Source organism: Rhinopithecus roxellana, chromosome 16 (assembly GCF_007565055.1).
Source record: "Rhinopithecus roxellana isolate Shanxi Qingling chromosome 16, ASM756505v1, whole genome shotgun sequence".
Taxonomy (NCBI): domain Eukaryota; kingdom Metazoa; phylum Chordata; class Mammalia; order Primates; family Cercopithecidae; genus Rhinopithecus; species Rhinopithecus roxellana.
In genome coordinates this window covers 8,569,291-8,582,335 of record NC_044564.1, presented here as the reverse complement: position 1 = coordinate 8,582,335, position 13,045 = coordinate 8,569,291, and the positions used below count along the sequence as shown (strand labels likewise).

Below are 13,045 nucleotides of genomic sequence, written 5' to 3'. Positions count from 1 at the left end.
ATTCAGCCTCAGGGCTTCAAGCAGGGCTGTGGTGAAAGACACGGCGGAGAGCCAACAGCTCAGACCGCAGCAGAGACAGGCGCACAAAAGGCTGGCCAGGAAGGCAGCAGGGTGTTCCAAAAGGGCCTCAACCACACACATCTACGTGGGAGGGAGAGTGGCAAGGTGAAGCATCCCAATGCACCACGCTCCAAACAAGTTTCATAGAAGCAGCCCCACAATGCAGCCATCTGGATGTCCTCATAGAATGTCTTAGATACCCGGCTACGAAGACCAAGAAGTCGGGGCCACAGAAGGGGAAAGACGACCAGAGGACTGGGTATCAGATGAGAGGGAAGCAGTGGTGGGGCCCATCCCACCCTCACGGTGCCACCTGCTGGGGTGAGGCCCGGAGGAGCTGCCACATGCAAACCTAGAACCTGCACCGCCCCTTCCCCAGCATGGTGTCTCACAGGTGGGAGGCCCTGGACGCTTCTTTCGGTGCATTTTTCTGATGAATGACTGCCAAACAAGGCAGCCCTGCTGGTCAAGGGATAACAAGGCCACTTCCCTAGATGCAGGCAAAAGGACCCCCGCACACCGTGCCTGTCCTCAGACTCCACCTGAAAGCAGCTGCCTGAAGGCACTCAGGGGTCCAGGCCTTAAGACTGCCCCAAACCCCAACCTGCTGACCCACCATCTCTAGGGACACATATGTCCCCCTCCCTGACAGCTTTCACTTACTCAGCAAAAAATGTCCCCGACCTTCACAGCAGCAAAGGGGGCTTCTCAGGGCCTGATGTGGGCACATGCAGTTCTCTAAACTCCAGGAAATCCTGCAGAGTTTGTTGCTATCACCCATTTTCAGCAGGCCTGTTCTTCAGGAGCCTCCAGGGTACTGCCAGAGAAGCTACTGGAAGTTTTGCTTACAGACAAAACGCCAGCCCAGCCAGGAACAGCAATGAGAACACACAGGGCGTCCTGGAACGTGGCAGTGGAGCTTCAAGAGGGGAAAGTGTAACAGGAACCTGCGGGACCAACACAGGGTTGGACCGGACCAGACCAGACAGGTCAGAGTCGGACTGGCCAGGCTTTCAGCTCCCAAGCAGCAAGGCCTCTGGCTGGGCGCACCTGGAGACAGGCAGGATCCCAGCCACGCAGCCTGGCATGTTTCCCTGGGGCAGCTCTATGGGTACAAGATGCTGACCAGCCCCAGACACCTGGGGCTCCCCAAGGAGGGAGGGCTATCCTGGAAGCCACAGCCCTGCAGAGGGATGGAGAAGTGAGGCCCTCACCTCACCCTGGCTGGCCAGCCCCCTCCACTGTCTGCAGCAGGCCTGCTGAACATGCCCTGTGGATTCTTCTGGGCAGAAGCTGTCACTGCTGAGCTGCCAGCCACTTCACGCATAAATCAGGCAAGAACTAACCAATGTCAGGGGCTACAGCATCCCACTCCCAATGAAACAGTGGGCAGCTGACTTAGCACCCGCACCAGTCCTGCCGCAAGACAAGGACAGAGTCTCACGCTCACTGCTGGACTCAGGAAGTTTTGAGTTCACCTGCTCCTCAGAAGGGCCCACCAGGAGCAAGGGCGGGTCCTCCTGCCCTCACCCACAGGGATTCGGCTCCACTCAAGATGACCTCACCCTAAGCAGCACAAGAGGGAGGTGGAGCAGAGAATGTCCGAGACGCCGGATGATTCTACCCCTTTACTTTGCCTTTGTGGACACAACTCCTGTGCAGGCCATGCTCCCTGGGCTCCCGCGGCCCGGGGAGAAGCTTCAGCTACAGGACAGTTTTAGACACGGGGCCTGACCCTTTGCCATTCAAGGGTTACAGCAAATGATTCTATTTGTAATTTCTACCCTTCCCATTGCCTCCCCCCAAAAAAAACTGTACATGAGTTTACAAACATATTAACATATAAATAATGAGAACCGTCCTGGTGGGAGCCTCCTTCGTTGTCTCTGCTGGAGATGAACACTGAGGGGCGCTATAACCACACAGACTGCCTGTGACATCGGGAGTCTCACGGCGGTTGTCCTGGGCCCGCAGCTGGCTTTTTCGGCACCTCCAGGTTCAACCACCAGTCTGTCTCTGCTGTGCCCAGGGTAGAGCCCGGGGGCTGCGAGTGTGTGCGGCTCTCCCGCCCGTCATCGCTCTGGCTCAAGTTCATGCTGGAAGGGACGCTTCCTCTCCCGACAGTGCTTCTTGTGGGCTGGCCAGTCCTTTTGCTGGCACTGGGAGCCACAGTACCGGGCCACCTGGCAGCGCCCACAGATGTTGAACTCCCGGAGCTGAAATACAGAACACTTGTGGCTTCACCGTCATGCCTGGGATGCAGTGTGGGGCAAAGACTGCACTGCACGGACAATCTGACGGACCCAGCAAAACACCATGTACCAAGGCTGGAGGGCCTGGGCCCTCGTCAGGCCAGCACAAGGGCAAAGAGAGACCACCCTGGTGGAAAAGCCCAAGTGGTCTCTGGGGAATGGGGCCCTGCGGTGGGAGGGCAAGACCCCAAACCAAGGCTGGGCTACAGGGTAGAGGTGCCAAGGACCAGGCTGCACTGCAGCACACCCACCTGCTTCTCAATCACCGTGCAGGGAGGGTAGTGGCACTCGTAGTAGGTACAAGAATTCTCCTCCTCTTCCACTACATCCCCGTTGGCATTATAGTACCGGGTCACATTTAGGACAGGAAACTGTTCTTCTATAGGGTCTGTAGGCAGCTGCTGAATTGCAAGCCAATACAAGCTTTGCTCCCTTAAAGAAAGAAGCAGACACTTCAGTGCACTCTGGCCAAATGGGGCCAGCACACGGCGGGTGATGTGATGACTCCAGAGAGTGCCATCCTGCCCAGACACCCGGCCCGAATTCCAGTCTCCTCTGTGCATCCCTGCTGCCTGTGCTTTTCACCACCTGACAGTAAATATTGTGTCTCGTCTTCGCACTCACCCATAAGCACCGCCTCATCTGTCACCCTGTCCCCAGCACCTGGGACTGACAGGCACACAGTAGGCAGGAGGCAGGGCCCACGTCAGGCCCCTGCGCAAAGCAAGGCAGCCCCTCTCCTTGCCCTTGACCTGCAGAGGTGCCCATTACTGCCCCGTCGGTCCACCTCCCTTTCCATGCCAGGAGCTGCCCTATGTCCATCTGTACACGTGTTGTACAGAACAGGCCCCGGAGCGAGCACTGGCTGCTCAGAGGCAAGTGTGGGCAGCCCCAGCCCCGCTGCATCACAGAGTAAAGGAGCTGCATAAACCACCCCAACAAACCTGTTCTCTGAGGCCAGACCCTGAGGAGACTTGGTTAAAAGGTGGAAGGATCGGCCGGGCGCGGTGGCTCAAGCCTGTAATCCCAGCACTTTGGGAGGCCGAGACGGGCGGATCACAAGGTCAGGAGATCGAGACCATCCTGGCTAACATGGTGAAACCCCGTCTCTACTAAAAAAAAAAACAATACAAAAAACTAGCCGGGCGAGGTGGCAGGCGCCTGTAGTCCCAGCTACTCGGGAGGCTGAGGTGGGAGAATGGCGTGAACCTGGGAGGCGGAGCTTGCAGTGAGCTGAGATCCGGCCACTGCACTCCAGCCTGGGCGACAGAGCGAGACTCCGTCTCAAAAAAAAAAAAAAAAAAAAAAAAAGGTGGAAGGATCAGGACATGGGAAGATGTTAGTGAGGTCCCACCAGACAGAGGCAAGTTTCAGACACTGCTGGCTTCTGAAGACAGAAAAGGGAAACACCCTTTTGCCAACAGGCCCCTTTTGTGGGGGCTGAGCTGACACAGTGCCAGGAAAGCAGAGCAACAGCCCAGGCCTGACAAAGACAGGGTGACCCCACCACAAAGAGCCAGACCACAGGGAGGCCAGCAACTGAGATCCAGACGGATGCACAGCACCCAGCCATTCAGGATGTCAGACCCACACTGGCTAGCTGACTTCTGCTTGTGGCCTGGGATGCTGATCCTGCACAAGAGGCCCAATACCTGCTGGGTTCTAAAACCCCATGTTGGCAAACCAAAGATGGCCGAGCCTGATCAGTCCTGAGCCACCGCAGGCCCACCTCCTGCAGCAGGGAGTTGTATAAGGCAGCAGCCTCAGCGCAACTCATCCTGCCATGCCCACGGAGAATGGGCTGACCAGGAGCATCAGCCCAACATCCCCTTTCCAAACAGCTGTTCTTAACGGCAGTTATCTCCTCTCCTGACTATGAAGGGTGCTGAGAGGATTCAAAGTAACATTCAGTTACAGGCTGGCTGGACCCTGAGTCTTGTTGAGAACCGGCTGAGATGACCCGTACCACGGCAGGGACAGACGGCATCGCCTGGTGGAGTGGTGGGCAGTGGGGGAACTTGTGGAGTTGGGGAGGGCCCATCCCAGCATCAACATTGAGCATGTATCAATGTGGGACAACGCAGGAGGAGATGCTACGGATGCTGCTTTGCCTGCCACGCACTCCTTCCCCTTCCCGTGGGTGACACAACTCTGACTTCATGCAGAAAAGTGATTCAGGCCGGGCGCGGTGGCTCAAGCCTGTAATCCCAGCACTTTGGGAGGCTGAGATGGGCGGATCACCAGGTCAGGAGATCGAGACCATCCTGGCGAACACAGTGATACCCCATTTCTACTAAAGAATACAAAAAACTAGCCGGGCGAGGTGGCGGGCGCCTGTAGTCCCAGCTACTCGGGAGGCTGAGGCAGGAGAATGGCGTGAACCCGGGAGGCGGAGCTTGCAGTGAGCTGAGATCCGGCCACTGCACTCCAGCCCGGGCGGCAGAGTCAGACTCCGTCTCAAAAAAAAAAAAAAAAAAAAAAAAGAAGAGTGATTCAAAGCAAGCTAACTACAGTTCATCCCAGGGCTTCCCCAGACACCACCAGAACAGGGTGCCTGCTCCACTCAACAGGAGCTGGGTAGTATCCATGCCGCCTCTTGGAGAGGAGCCGAGAGTTGGGGCACAGAGCTGGAGGCAGCAGCATCCCTGGCTCTCCACATTTCAGTCAGGATACCAAAACGTACCCTATTTTTGTTTCAGCCAAATTGAGCTGTTTCTGTTTCTTGCAACCCAAAGTTCCAGCTAACATTATCCCCGAAAGAAAAAAATCCCATCCAACAATCATAAGAGGATTGGCGTCACTCACAAGCAGTGTGAGAGAAGGGGCAAAACTCTAGTATGGGAGCAGGGACCAGGCATGGTGGTGCACACCCGTTATCTCAGCTACTCAAAAGGCTGAGGCGGGGCCAGGGCGCGGTGGCTCACACCTGTAATCCCAGCACTTTGGAAGGCTGAGGCAGGCGGATCACCTGAGGTCAGGAGTTCAAGACAGCCTGGCCAACATGGCGAAATCCTGCCTCTACTAAAAATACAAACATTAGCCAGGCATGGTGGCGGGCACCTGTAGTCCCAGCTACTAGGAAGGCTGAGGCAGAATTGCTTGAACCAGACAGGCACAAGTTGCAGCAAGCCAAGATCGCACCACTGCACTCCAGCCTGGGCGATGGAGCCAAACTCCGTCTCAAAAAAAAAGGTAGGAATCCTCCTACCTCCTGCTGAGGTAGGAGGATTCCCTGAAGCCAGGAGTTTGAGACCAGCCTGGGCAACATAGTGAGACCCATCTGTAAAATTAATTAATTACATTAAATAAACAGAGCAGGAAACAAAACCACAAGAACGAAAGACACTGCAGGCTCTGCCTTCATCCTGAGAGGCCCAGTGAGGAGGGGATGGGCGGACTTGCAGGACTCCCTCCAGGGTGGCAGGAACAGCAGTTTGGGGGTGGCATTTTGGAGACCTGCGGACTGTCCCCACATCACCAACCAGTGTCTCAGGTGCTCCCACTGTTTCCAACTTGGCTGCACGGGGCTCTAGCATGACCCCGAGGTGACAACTGCAAAGGTTCTACCCACAGCCACCAACCATCACCAAGCCCAAAACACTAAACCTTACCAGCGTTGCTAACAACCATCTGCTAGGGCAGTTTGCACTGCTTGCACCAGGAAAGGCTGCCCAGAGGCTTGAGGACATGCCCAGAAGCCCCAGGGCGACCGGGAAACATGTCAGCGAAGCGTGTGTGGCTGGGGACTCCCTGGCTCAACTGGGTTCCCAACCCCCATCCTGCTGGTCCCTCAGCTCTTCCCAAGGGCTCCGTGAAGTTCACAGCCTGGCTGGTTCTAGGGCCAGCAGGAACTGCCTTCCCACGTGGGAAGCCCATGCAAAGCACTGCTTTCAGGATCACAGGCAAGTGGGGGGCCAAGGGCTGAGCCCTGAACCACACATTCTCTGCTTTAAACCTTTGCTTAAAGAAAACTGTTTAGCAAAAGAACACAACAAAAAGACCCATCTGTGTGCACAGAAAGGAATCCTGAGATGAGGAGAGAAGGAAGAAATCCTGAGGTGACCAGAGAAGGAAGGAATCCTGAGATGAGGAGAGAAGGGAGGAATCCTGAGGTGAGGAGAGAAGGGAGGAATCCTGAGTTGAGGAGAGAAGAATCTTGGGGCAGGCTGGGCGCGGTGGCTCACGCCTGTAATCCCAGCACTTTGGGAGGCCGAGACGGGCAGATCACGAGGTCAGGAGATCGAGACCATCCTGGCTAACACAGTGAAACCCCGTCTCCACTAAAAAATACAAAAAACTAGCCGGGCGAGGTGGCGGGCGCCTGTAGTCCCAGCTACTCGGGAGGCTGAGGCAAGAGAATGGCGTAAACCCGGGAGGCGGAGCTTGCAGTGAGCTGAGATCCGGCCACTGCACTCCAGCCTGGGCCACAGAGCAAGACTCCGTCTCAAAAAAAAAAAAGAAGAATCCTGGGGTGAGGGAAGGGAGAAGGGAGGAATCCTGAGGTGAGCAGAGAAGGGAAGAATCCTGGGGTGAGAAGGAAGGAATTCTGAGGTGAGGAGAGAAGAATCCTGAGGTGAGGAAAGAAGGGAAGAATCCTGAGGTGAGGAGAGAAGGGAGGAATCCTGAGGTAAGGAGAGAAGGGAGGAATCCTGAGGTAAGGAGAGAAGGGAGGAATCCTGAGGTGAGGAGAGAAGGGAGGAATCCTGAGGTAAGGAGAGAAGGGAGGAATCCTGAGGTAAGGAGAGAAGGGAGGAATCCTGAGGTGAGGAGAGAAGGGAGGAATCCTGAGGTGAGGAGAGAAGGGAGGAATCCTGAGGTGAGGAGAGAAGGGAGGAATCCTGAGGTGAGGAGAGAAGGGAGGAATCCTGGGGTGAGGAGAGAAGGGAGGAATCCTGAGGTGAGGAGAGAAGGGAGGAATCCTGAGGTGAGGAGAGAAGGGAGGAATCCTGGGGTGAGGAGAGAAGAATCCTGAGGTGAGGAGAGAAGGGAGGAATCCTGAGGTGAGGAGAGAAGGGAGGAATCTTGAGGTGAGGAGAGAAGGGAGGAATCTTGAGGTGAGGAGAGAAGGAAGGAATCTTGAGGTGAGGAGAGAAGAATCCTGAGGTGAGGAGAGAAGGGAGGAATCCTGGGGTGAGGAGAGAAGAATCTTGAGGTGAGGAGAGAAGGAAGGAATCCTGGGGTGAGGAGAAAAGGGAGGAATCCTGAGGTGAGGAGAGAAGAGAGGAATCCTGGGGTGAGGAAAGGCGGCTGATGCCTCCCGGGGTGTGGGGCAGAAGCCCTGCTCACACTGAGTCCCAGCGCTGGCCCTGCCCTGGAGCAGGCAGCCCTTCTCCCCACTTTGTCATGCCAGCTAAAGGGAGGTTCCCAGAGCTGGTTACCAGAAGAGCAATGCAAAAACACATACCAAGATCCTTCCCGCTTCCATGAAGAAAAGGAGGATTCCACACTTTGGGGAAGAACAATGAAAGTCCCAAAACACACAGAAGCATCAGGGCTCAGAGGAGGAACACGAGACCCTCTTGGAAACAAGAGCTTTGGAGGTGGCCCTCCTCAAAAGGCACCTCTGCCAGCATCACCGGGCCCTGAGAAGACCCACCTCTGTTTGCTGGAGGTCTCTTCAGCCTTGGGCCGCCAGCCCCACGGCACCAGCTGCAGGTTGTCCAGGCGATTGTCCACAGTCACAGCGTTGAGGTGCACCACCTGGAAGCCCGGGGCCACGCCCCCCCGGTGCCGCTCCCTACAAACAGACAGCAAACTCTGCATCTAACCCTGCATCGCATCGCTGCCTCCCACCCTCACAGACACTTCTGGTCAGGCACCAAAGTCCTCCAGGAAGAAACGTCAGCCATGTGATCTGATCAGGCCCCTGCTCCTCTGGAGGAGGGCACCTCAGGTGGAAGCTGCTGGGAGAAACCCAAGCACCTGATCTGTGCCCAAACAGGACAGGGATACAGGGAGGACCCGGCCCCTGGACTTTGGAGCACAGACAGCCAAGGGTGGAACGCAAAACCACCTGAGCAGATGGCCTGGAGACAGCTCCCCACCTGAGTGGTCCCCACCATGCACACCAAGGGGCTCAGCAAAAACCCAACAAGGGTTGAGCAACCACCGTCCCTCCCGAGGCCACCAGGCCCGGGCAAGCTTCCAGCAGAAAGTCCACTTGGTGTTTGAAGCGTAATATACAAATCATTCATTCCTTTGAGTTAGTGGCAAAGCACGCAAAAATAACTGTGAGATTCAGGGAAGGCAAGGCAGGGCCTCAGTGGGGCAGGGGCCTCCAGGCGCCCTGTGCCATCGGAGCTCACCCAGGAGCCCAGTGGCGGGGGGCAGAGACAGCTTGGAAACACCCACCACAGCAGTTCATGAAGGAGTCTCCCAGAGCCCCTTCCTCGGTTCTTGTCAAAGGCATAGGCAAATATCTTAGCACCATTTCCATCTGCATCCACTTCCATTCGGGCCTGAGAAGGAACAAGGGAAAGAGTCGTTAAAAAGCCTCCAATTCTCAGCAACACTTCAATTCCCTCTTAGAAAAACCAAGTGAAACAAGCAAGCCAGAGGGACAAATGCAGGCCTGTCCCTGAGACCCTGGGGAGTGCAGAGCCTCCCATAGGCACATGGCTCCCAGGGGCCAGCATGGCCCACCACCACTCTGCCTATCCAGGCAAGAAACACTCACAAACAACTCTGCAAAATACAATGGACATAGACAAATACACTTTCCTACCCTGAAGAAAAGCCCACAGTGCAGTGAGATAGAGAAACCCCTGGACAAGTCACTACTGTGAATGTGTGGGGCACAGAGATAAAGTGTGGTGAGGGAGGCCAAGCTCAGTGGCAGGAACGGAAGCTGGGAAGAGGCAGGAAGACCCCATGAGAGCAGAGAACGAGAGGCAGCTGGGCAGCCAGGAGGGGCTGCTAGGCTGCGCAGGCTCAGCAGGTGGCAGCTCTAAGGAACAAGGTCTTCGAGCTAACAGACATGGTCGACGTGACACAATCGCAAACGTGAGAACATTCCATTTACTTTCAAGAAGAGCTAACAGCTGGGGTGAAAGTGAGGAAAGACCAGTGTCGCCAAGCCACGTGGGCCACAGTGGGAGCAACGGCCAGGTTCTGCGGGGCCACGGCTCCATGTGGGGCTGAGGGCTCAGGGTTCACAGGCCAGCCCCAGATGTCCACTTGTGGGGCCGCCTGCTCTTGCAGCACAGAGGAGGGCTCGCTCCCCGTGACGCTCCTGGGCACTGACCACAAGCATTAAGGGAGGGAACAGGCATCCTTACTTACCTCAAAGGAGTAGCTTTCCACCAGCGGGATGTCCTGCTCATCGATCAGCGTGTATTTGGTCTGGAAGTTAACCACATGTTTCAAATCATTACATTTGAGATCTGCGTGAGGTGCAGTAACCTTATAACCAGGACAGGCAGGAGCCTGTTGCATTTTCCTGTGAAGTGGAAAGTAACCACAGGCCTCTTCAGACCAAGACAGCTCAGCGCACGGGGGCCTCATTCCACCATTTGGGGTGGTGCAGTCTACGCCAAAACACAGGCAGACTGGTTAAAAGACAGCAGACCACTTTCATCTGCGCCAGAGGAGCTGGTATCAGGCCTCATCCTCGCAGGCCTAACCCCAACAGTGGCACCGAACATTTAACACACCAGTAAACCTAGGCAGAAACGGTTTCACTGAGCTGAGGGAGGGTCCAGGGCTGAGGCAGAAGGGCCAGAAGGTTTTGATTAGGGTGTGTTTATTAAGCTGAGCTGCTCATTGAATTGCCCTTTTTCGTTTTTTGTCCATCTGAAAAGTTCCAAAGAAAAGCTGTAAGGGATGACACTGTCATCAGTGGTGGAATCAGAAGGGGTCTGCGGTCTCTGACCTGACTGGGGAGCCCACCCTTCCCTGGTGGAAAAAAGCCTCCTCCCCAGCAGGCCCTGCCTATGCTCTTGCAGCAGGGGCAGGAAACAGGAACAGGTCCCAGAACGGGCCAGTCTCCCTCTTGGCAGTTTTTCTTCCGGGATCTGAACCTGTTTTACCTGACGCCGCCTGACACTGCCTCCGCTCCTCTCTCCCACCAGAAGCTGCAGCCGCTGGTGACGGGAACAGGGCTCCCATCCGGGTAAGGACCCTGGCTGGTGCAGCTGCACAGGTGGCTCCGAGAAACCGCCAAGCCTCAATGCCCACAGGTGCCATGGAATCCCCTGCCTCAAACGTGGAGCGTGGGGGCCAGGTAAGAAGAGAAATCGAGGAAGGCCCTGAGTCTGCAGCATCAGGGCCCAGGCTTCTTCCTCTCTGCTCTGAGCCTGAGGCTCAGCCTAACCCGGCCAACCCCTGGCAGCGTTAAAACGAGCCCGAAGCCCTGCTGAGAACTGGGAGGCACAGAAGAGCCCACACCAGACCCGCCTCGGCGAGAGGTGTGGAGGTGGCGCTGCCTCGGAAAGGGCGCTGTGTTTAAACCGTGTGGCCGCACCGGCAGCCCGGACGCCGCGCTAGGCCCCGGCTCCCCGACACCACGGGGAGGGCTCCGGGAGAACGCGGTCGGGCTCGAGCCACGCATCTCCGCGCCCGGCTCGGGACAGGGCCGTGGCCTCAACCTCCGGCAGGGTAGGGCCGAGGGCGGCCAGGTGCGCCCCGCAGCCGAGGAGTGCGCGCCCGCCGGCCTGCGAGAGGAAGCTGCACCCGCGCGGGGACCAGCAGCCGGGCCCGCGCAGCGTTCCCCGCCCCGCTGGGGCCCATCCCGGGCTCCGCGCCCCCGCCCCGGCCGCCTCCCGCACAACCGCCCCCGGCCCCGGCCCCCGGCCCCGCGCGGAGGCCAGGACGGGCGAGACGGGCCGGGCCGCTGGCTCCGCGCCGCTCACCTTCCCGGCCACCCGGCCGAGCCGCACGATACCCAATTTGAAGTCGGTCATGGCCGGGCCTGCGCTCTCGGCCGGCAGCGCCGCTCCCTCGGGAGGCGCCGGGCGGGGGCCGGGGCGAGGCCGCGGCGCGCCGGGGCAGGACGGGACAGGAGCCGGGGTCGGGGTAGCAGCCAGGCGGGCCCCGGGCGGGACGAGGCTGGGCCGGGCTCGGGCCTCCGCCGCCGCCTCGCGCCCGCCGGACCTGCCACGCGCCGCCGCCGCTGCCGCCGCCACCGCGCGCACCACAGCGAGCGGAGCGGAGGGGCGGGGCGCAGCCCGGGACACACCCCCCGGCCCGCCGCCGCTCGGCCAATCGCTAGGCGCGCACGGCGCCGGCCAGAGCGCGCCGCGCCGCAGCAACCAATGGGAGGAGGGCGAGTGCGCCGGCGCTCTGGGGAGCGGGGCGAGCGCGGGGGAGGGGCGAGGTCGGGGGCGGTGCCTGCGCGCGCCGACGTCAGTTTCGCGGGAAGCTTTGTGCGGGCCGCCGCGCTGCTCCTGGAGGGCCCGTGCGGAGCGCGGCTGGGGACTCGCGCTGGGACCGTGGCGCTCTGCGAGCCGGACGCCCTTCTCCTCCCTTGCAGTGGTCCTCGTAAGCTGCTTCCCGCCGCCGTCCTGGCCCCGAGCGCGTGCGGGGCTCGCTGGGCGGGCGGGGAGCGGGCGAGGCGGGCTAGGAAGAGGCCGTTGCCGCGGGACGCGGGTGCTCCTGGAGAGACCGCGGACGCCCGGCCCACGCGACCCGGAGGGCGCGGCCTCCCGCGCAGCCTTTTCCGAGCCGCCGGCTCCTCAGTTCCGGGGGCGGCTGAGCGCCGGAGCAGCCTGGTCCAGGGCGTCGGAAACGGAACTCCAGTGAGGCCCGTTGGGCCCCGCGGGAATGCCGAGGCCCCCTCAGGGAGGGACTGGGTACGCCGTGGAGGGCAGCGTGGCCTCCCCTGCAGCCTGGAGCGAACGGGGCTAGGTCCTGTGTCCTGCTCCGCCGGTGTCCGGTCGCCCGCGGGGAGGCCTCACCCTGCCGCAAGGGCGACTCTGCCACCTGAGGAGCTGCCCGGGGCCCCTTTCTGGCTTGCTGGGTTCTGTTTTCTTTTCTTGCTTTTTTTTTTTTTTTTGAGACAGTTTTGCTCTGTCACCCAGGCTAGAGTGCAGTGGCACGTGCCCGGCTCACTGCAGCCTCTGCCTCTCGGGTTCAAACTATTCTCCTGCCTCAGCCTCCCAAGGAGCTGGGATTACAGGCACGCGCCACCATGTCTGACTAATTTTTGTGTTTTTAGTAGAGACGAGGTTTTTGCCACGTTGGCCAGGCTGGTCTCGAGGTGATCTGCCCACCTCTGCCTCCCAAAGTGCTGGGATTACAGGTGTGAGCCACCGTGCCCAGCCTGCAAAGGGTGTTCATGAGTGAGCCCAGACGTTCCATCTCTGGGTCCCCTGGTACTTACCAGTACCCCAGACACCCTAGAGGAGAGAAGGGGCTGATGAGTCCTGGCCTGCCTGAGACACACATTGGGGTTCAGGCTGGGCCTTGCTCAAAACATACCTGTCTGGCCGGGCGCAGTGGCTCACACCTGTAATCCCATCACTTTGGGAGGCTGAGGCGGGCGGATCACGAGGTCAGGAGATCGAGACCATCCTAGCTAGTATGGTGAAACCCTGTCTGTACTGAAAATAGAAAAAATTAGCCAGGCATGGTGGCGGACGCCTGTAGTCCCAGCTACTCGGTAGGCTGAGGCAAAATGGCGAGAACCTGGGAGGCGGAGCTTGCAGTGAGCCGAGATGGTGCCACTGCACTCCAGCCTAGAGGACAGAGTGAGACTCCATCTCAAAAAAAAAAAAAAAAAAAAAAAAACAGTACCT

The 13,045-nt window shown here is 58.6% G+C and overlaps 1 protein-coding gene across 3 annotated transcripts; it reads right to left on the bottom strand.

The window, feature by feature from the left end:
• Nucleotides 1–1,661: 1,661 nt before the first annotated feature.
• On the bottom strand, nt 1,662–11,453 carry ZMYND19 (zinc finger MYND-type containing 19). Of its 3 annotated transcripts, XM_030919659.1 has the most exons (7): nt 11,162–11,453; nt 10,340–10,504; nt 9,594–9,653; nt 8,664–8,770; nt 7,909–8,049; nt 2,564–2,744; nt 1,662–2,276 (listed from the first exon to the last, which is right to left on the bottom strand). In XM_030919659.1, the coding sequence occupies exons 1-7, from the start codon at nt 11,210–11,212 to the stop codon at nt 2,133–2,135; spliced, it is 849 nt and encodes a 282-aa protein (XP_030775519.1). In that variant the 5' UTR covers nt 11,213–11,453; the 3' UTR covers nt 1,662–2,132. The 3 variants fall into 3 exon arrangements, with proteins under 3 accessions (XP_030775519.1, XP_030775520.1, XP_030775518.1); XM_030919660.1 differs by lacking the exon at nt 10,340–10,504; XM_030919658.1 differs by lacking the exon at nt 11,162–11,453 and having other exon boundaries at nt 10,340–11,046.
• Nucleotides 11,454–13,045: the final 1,592 nt, after the last annotated feature.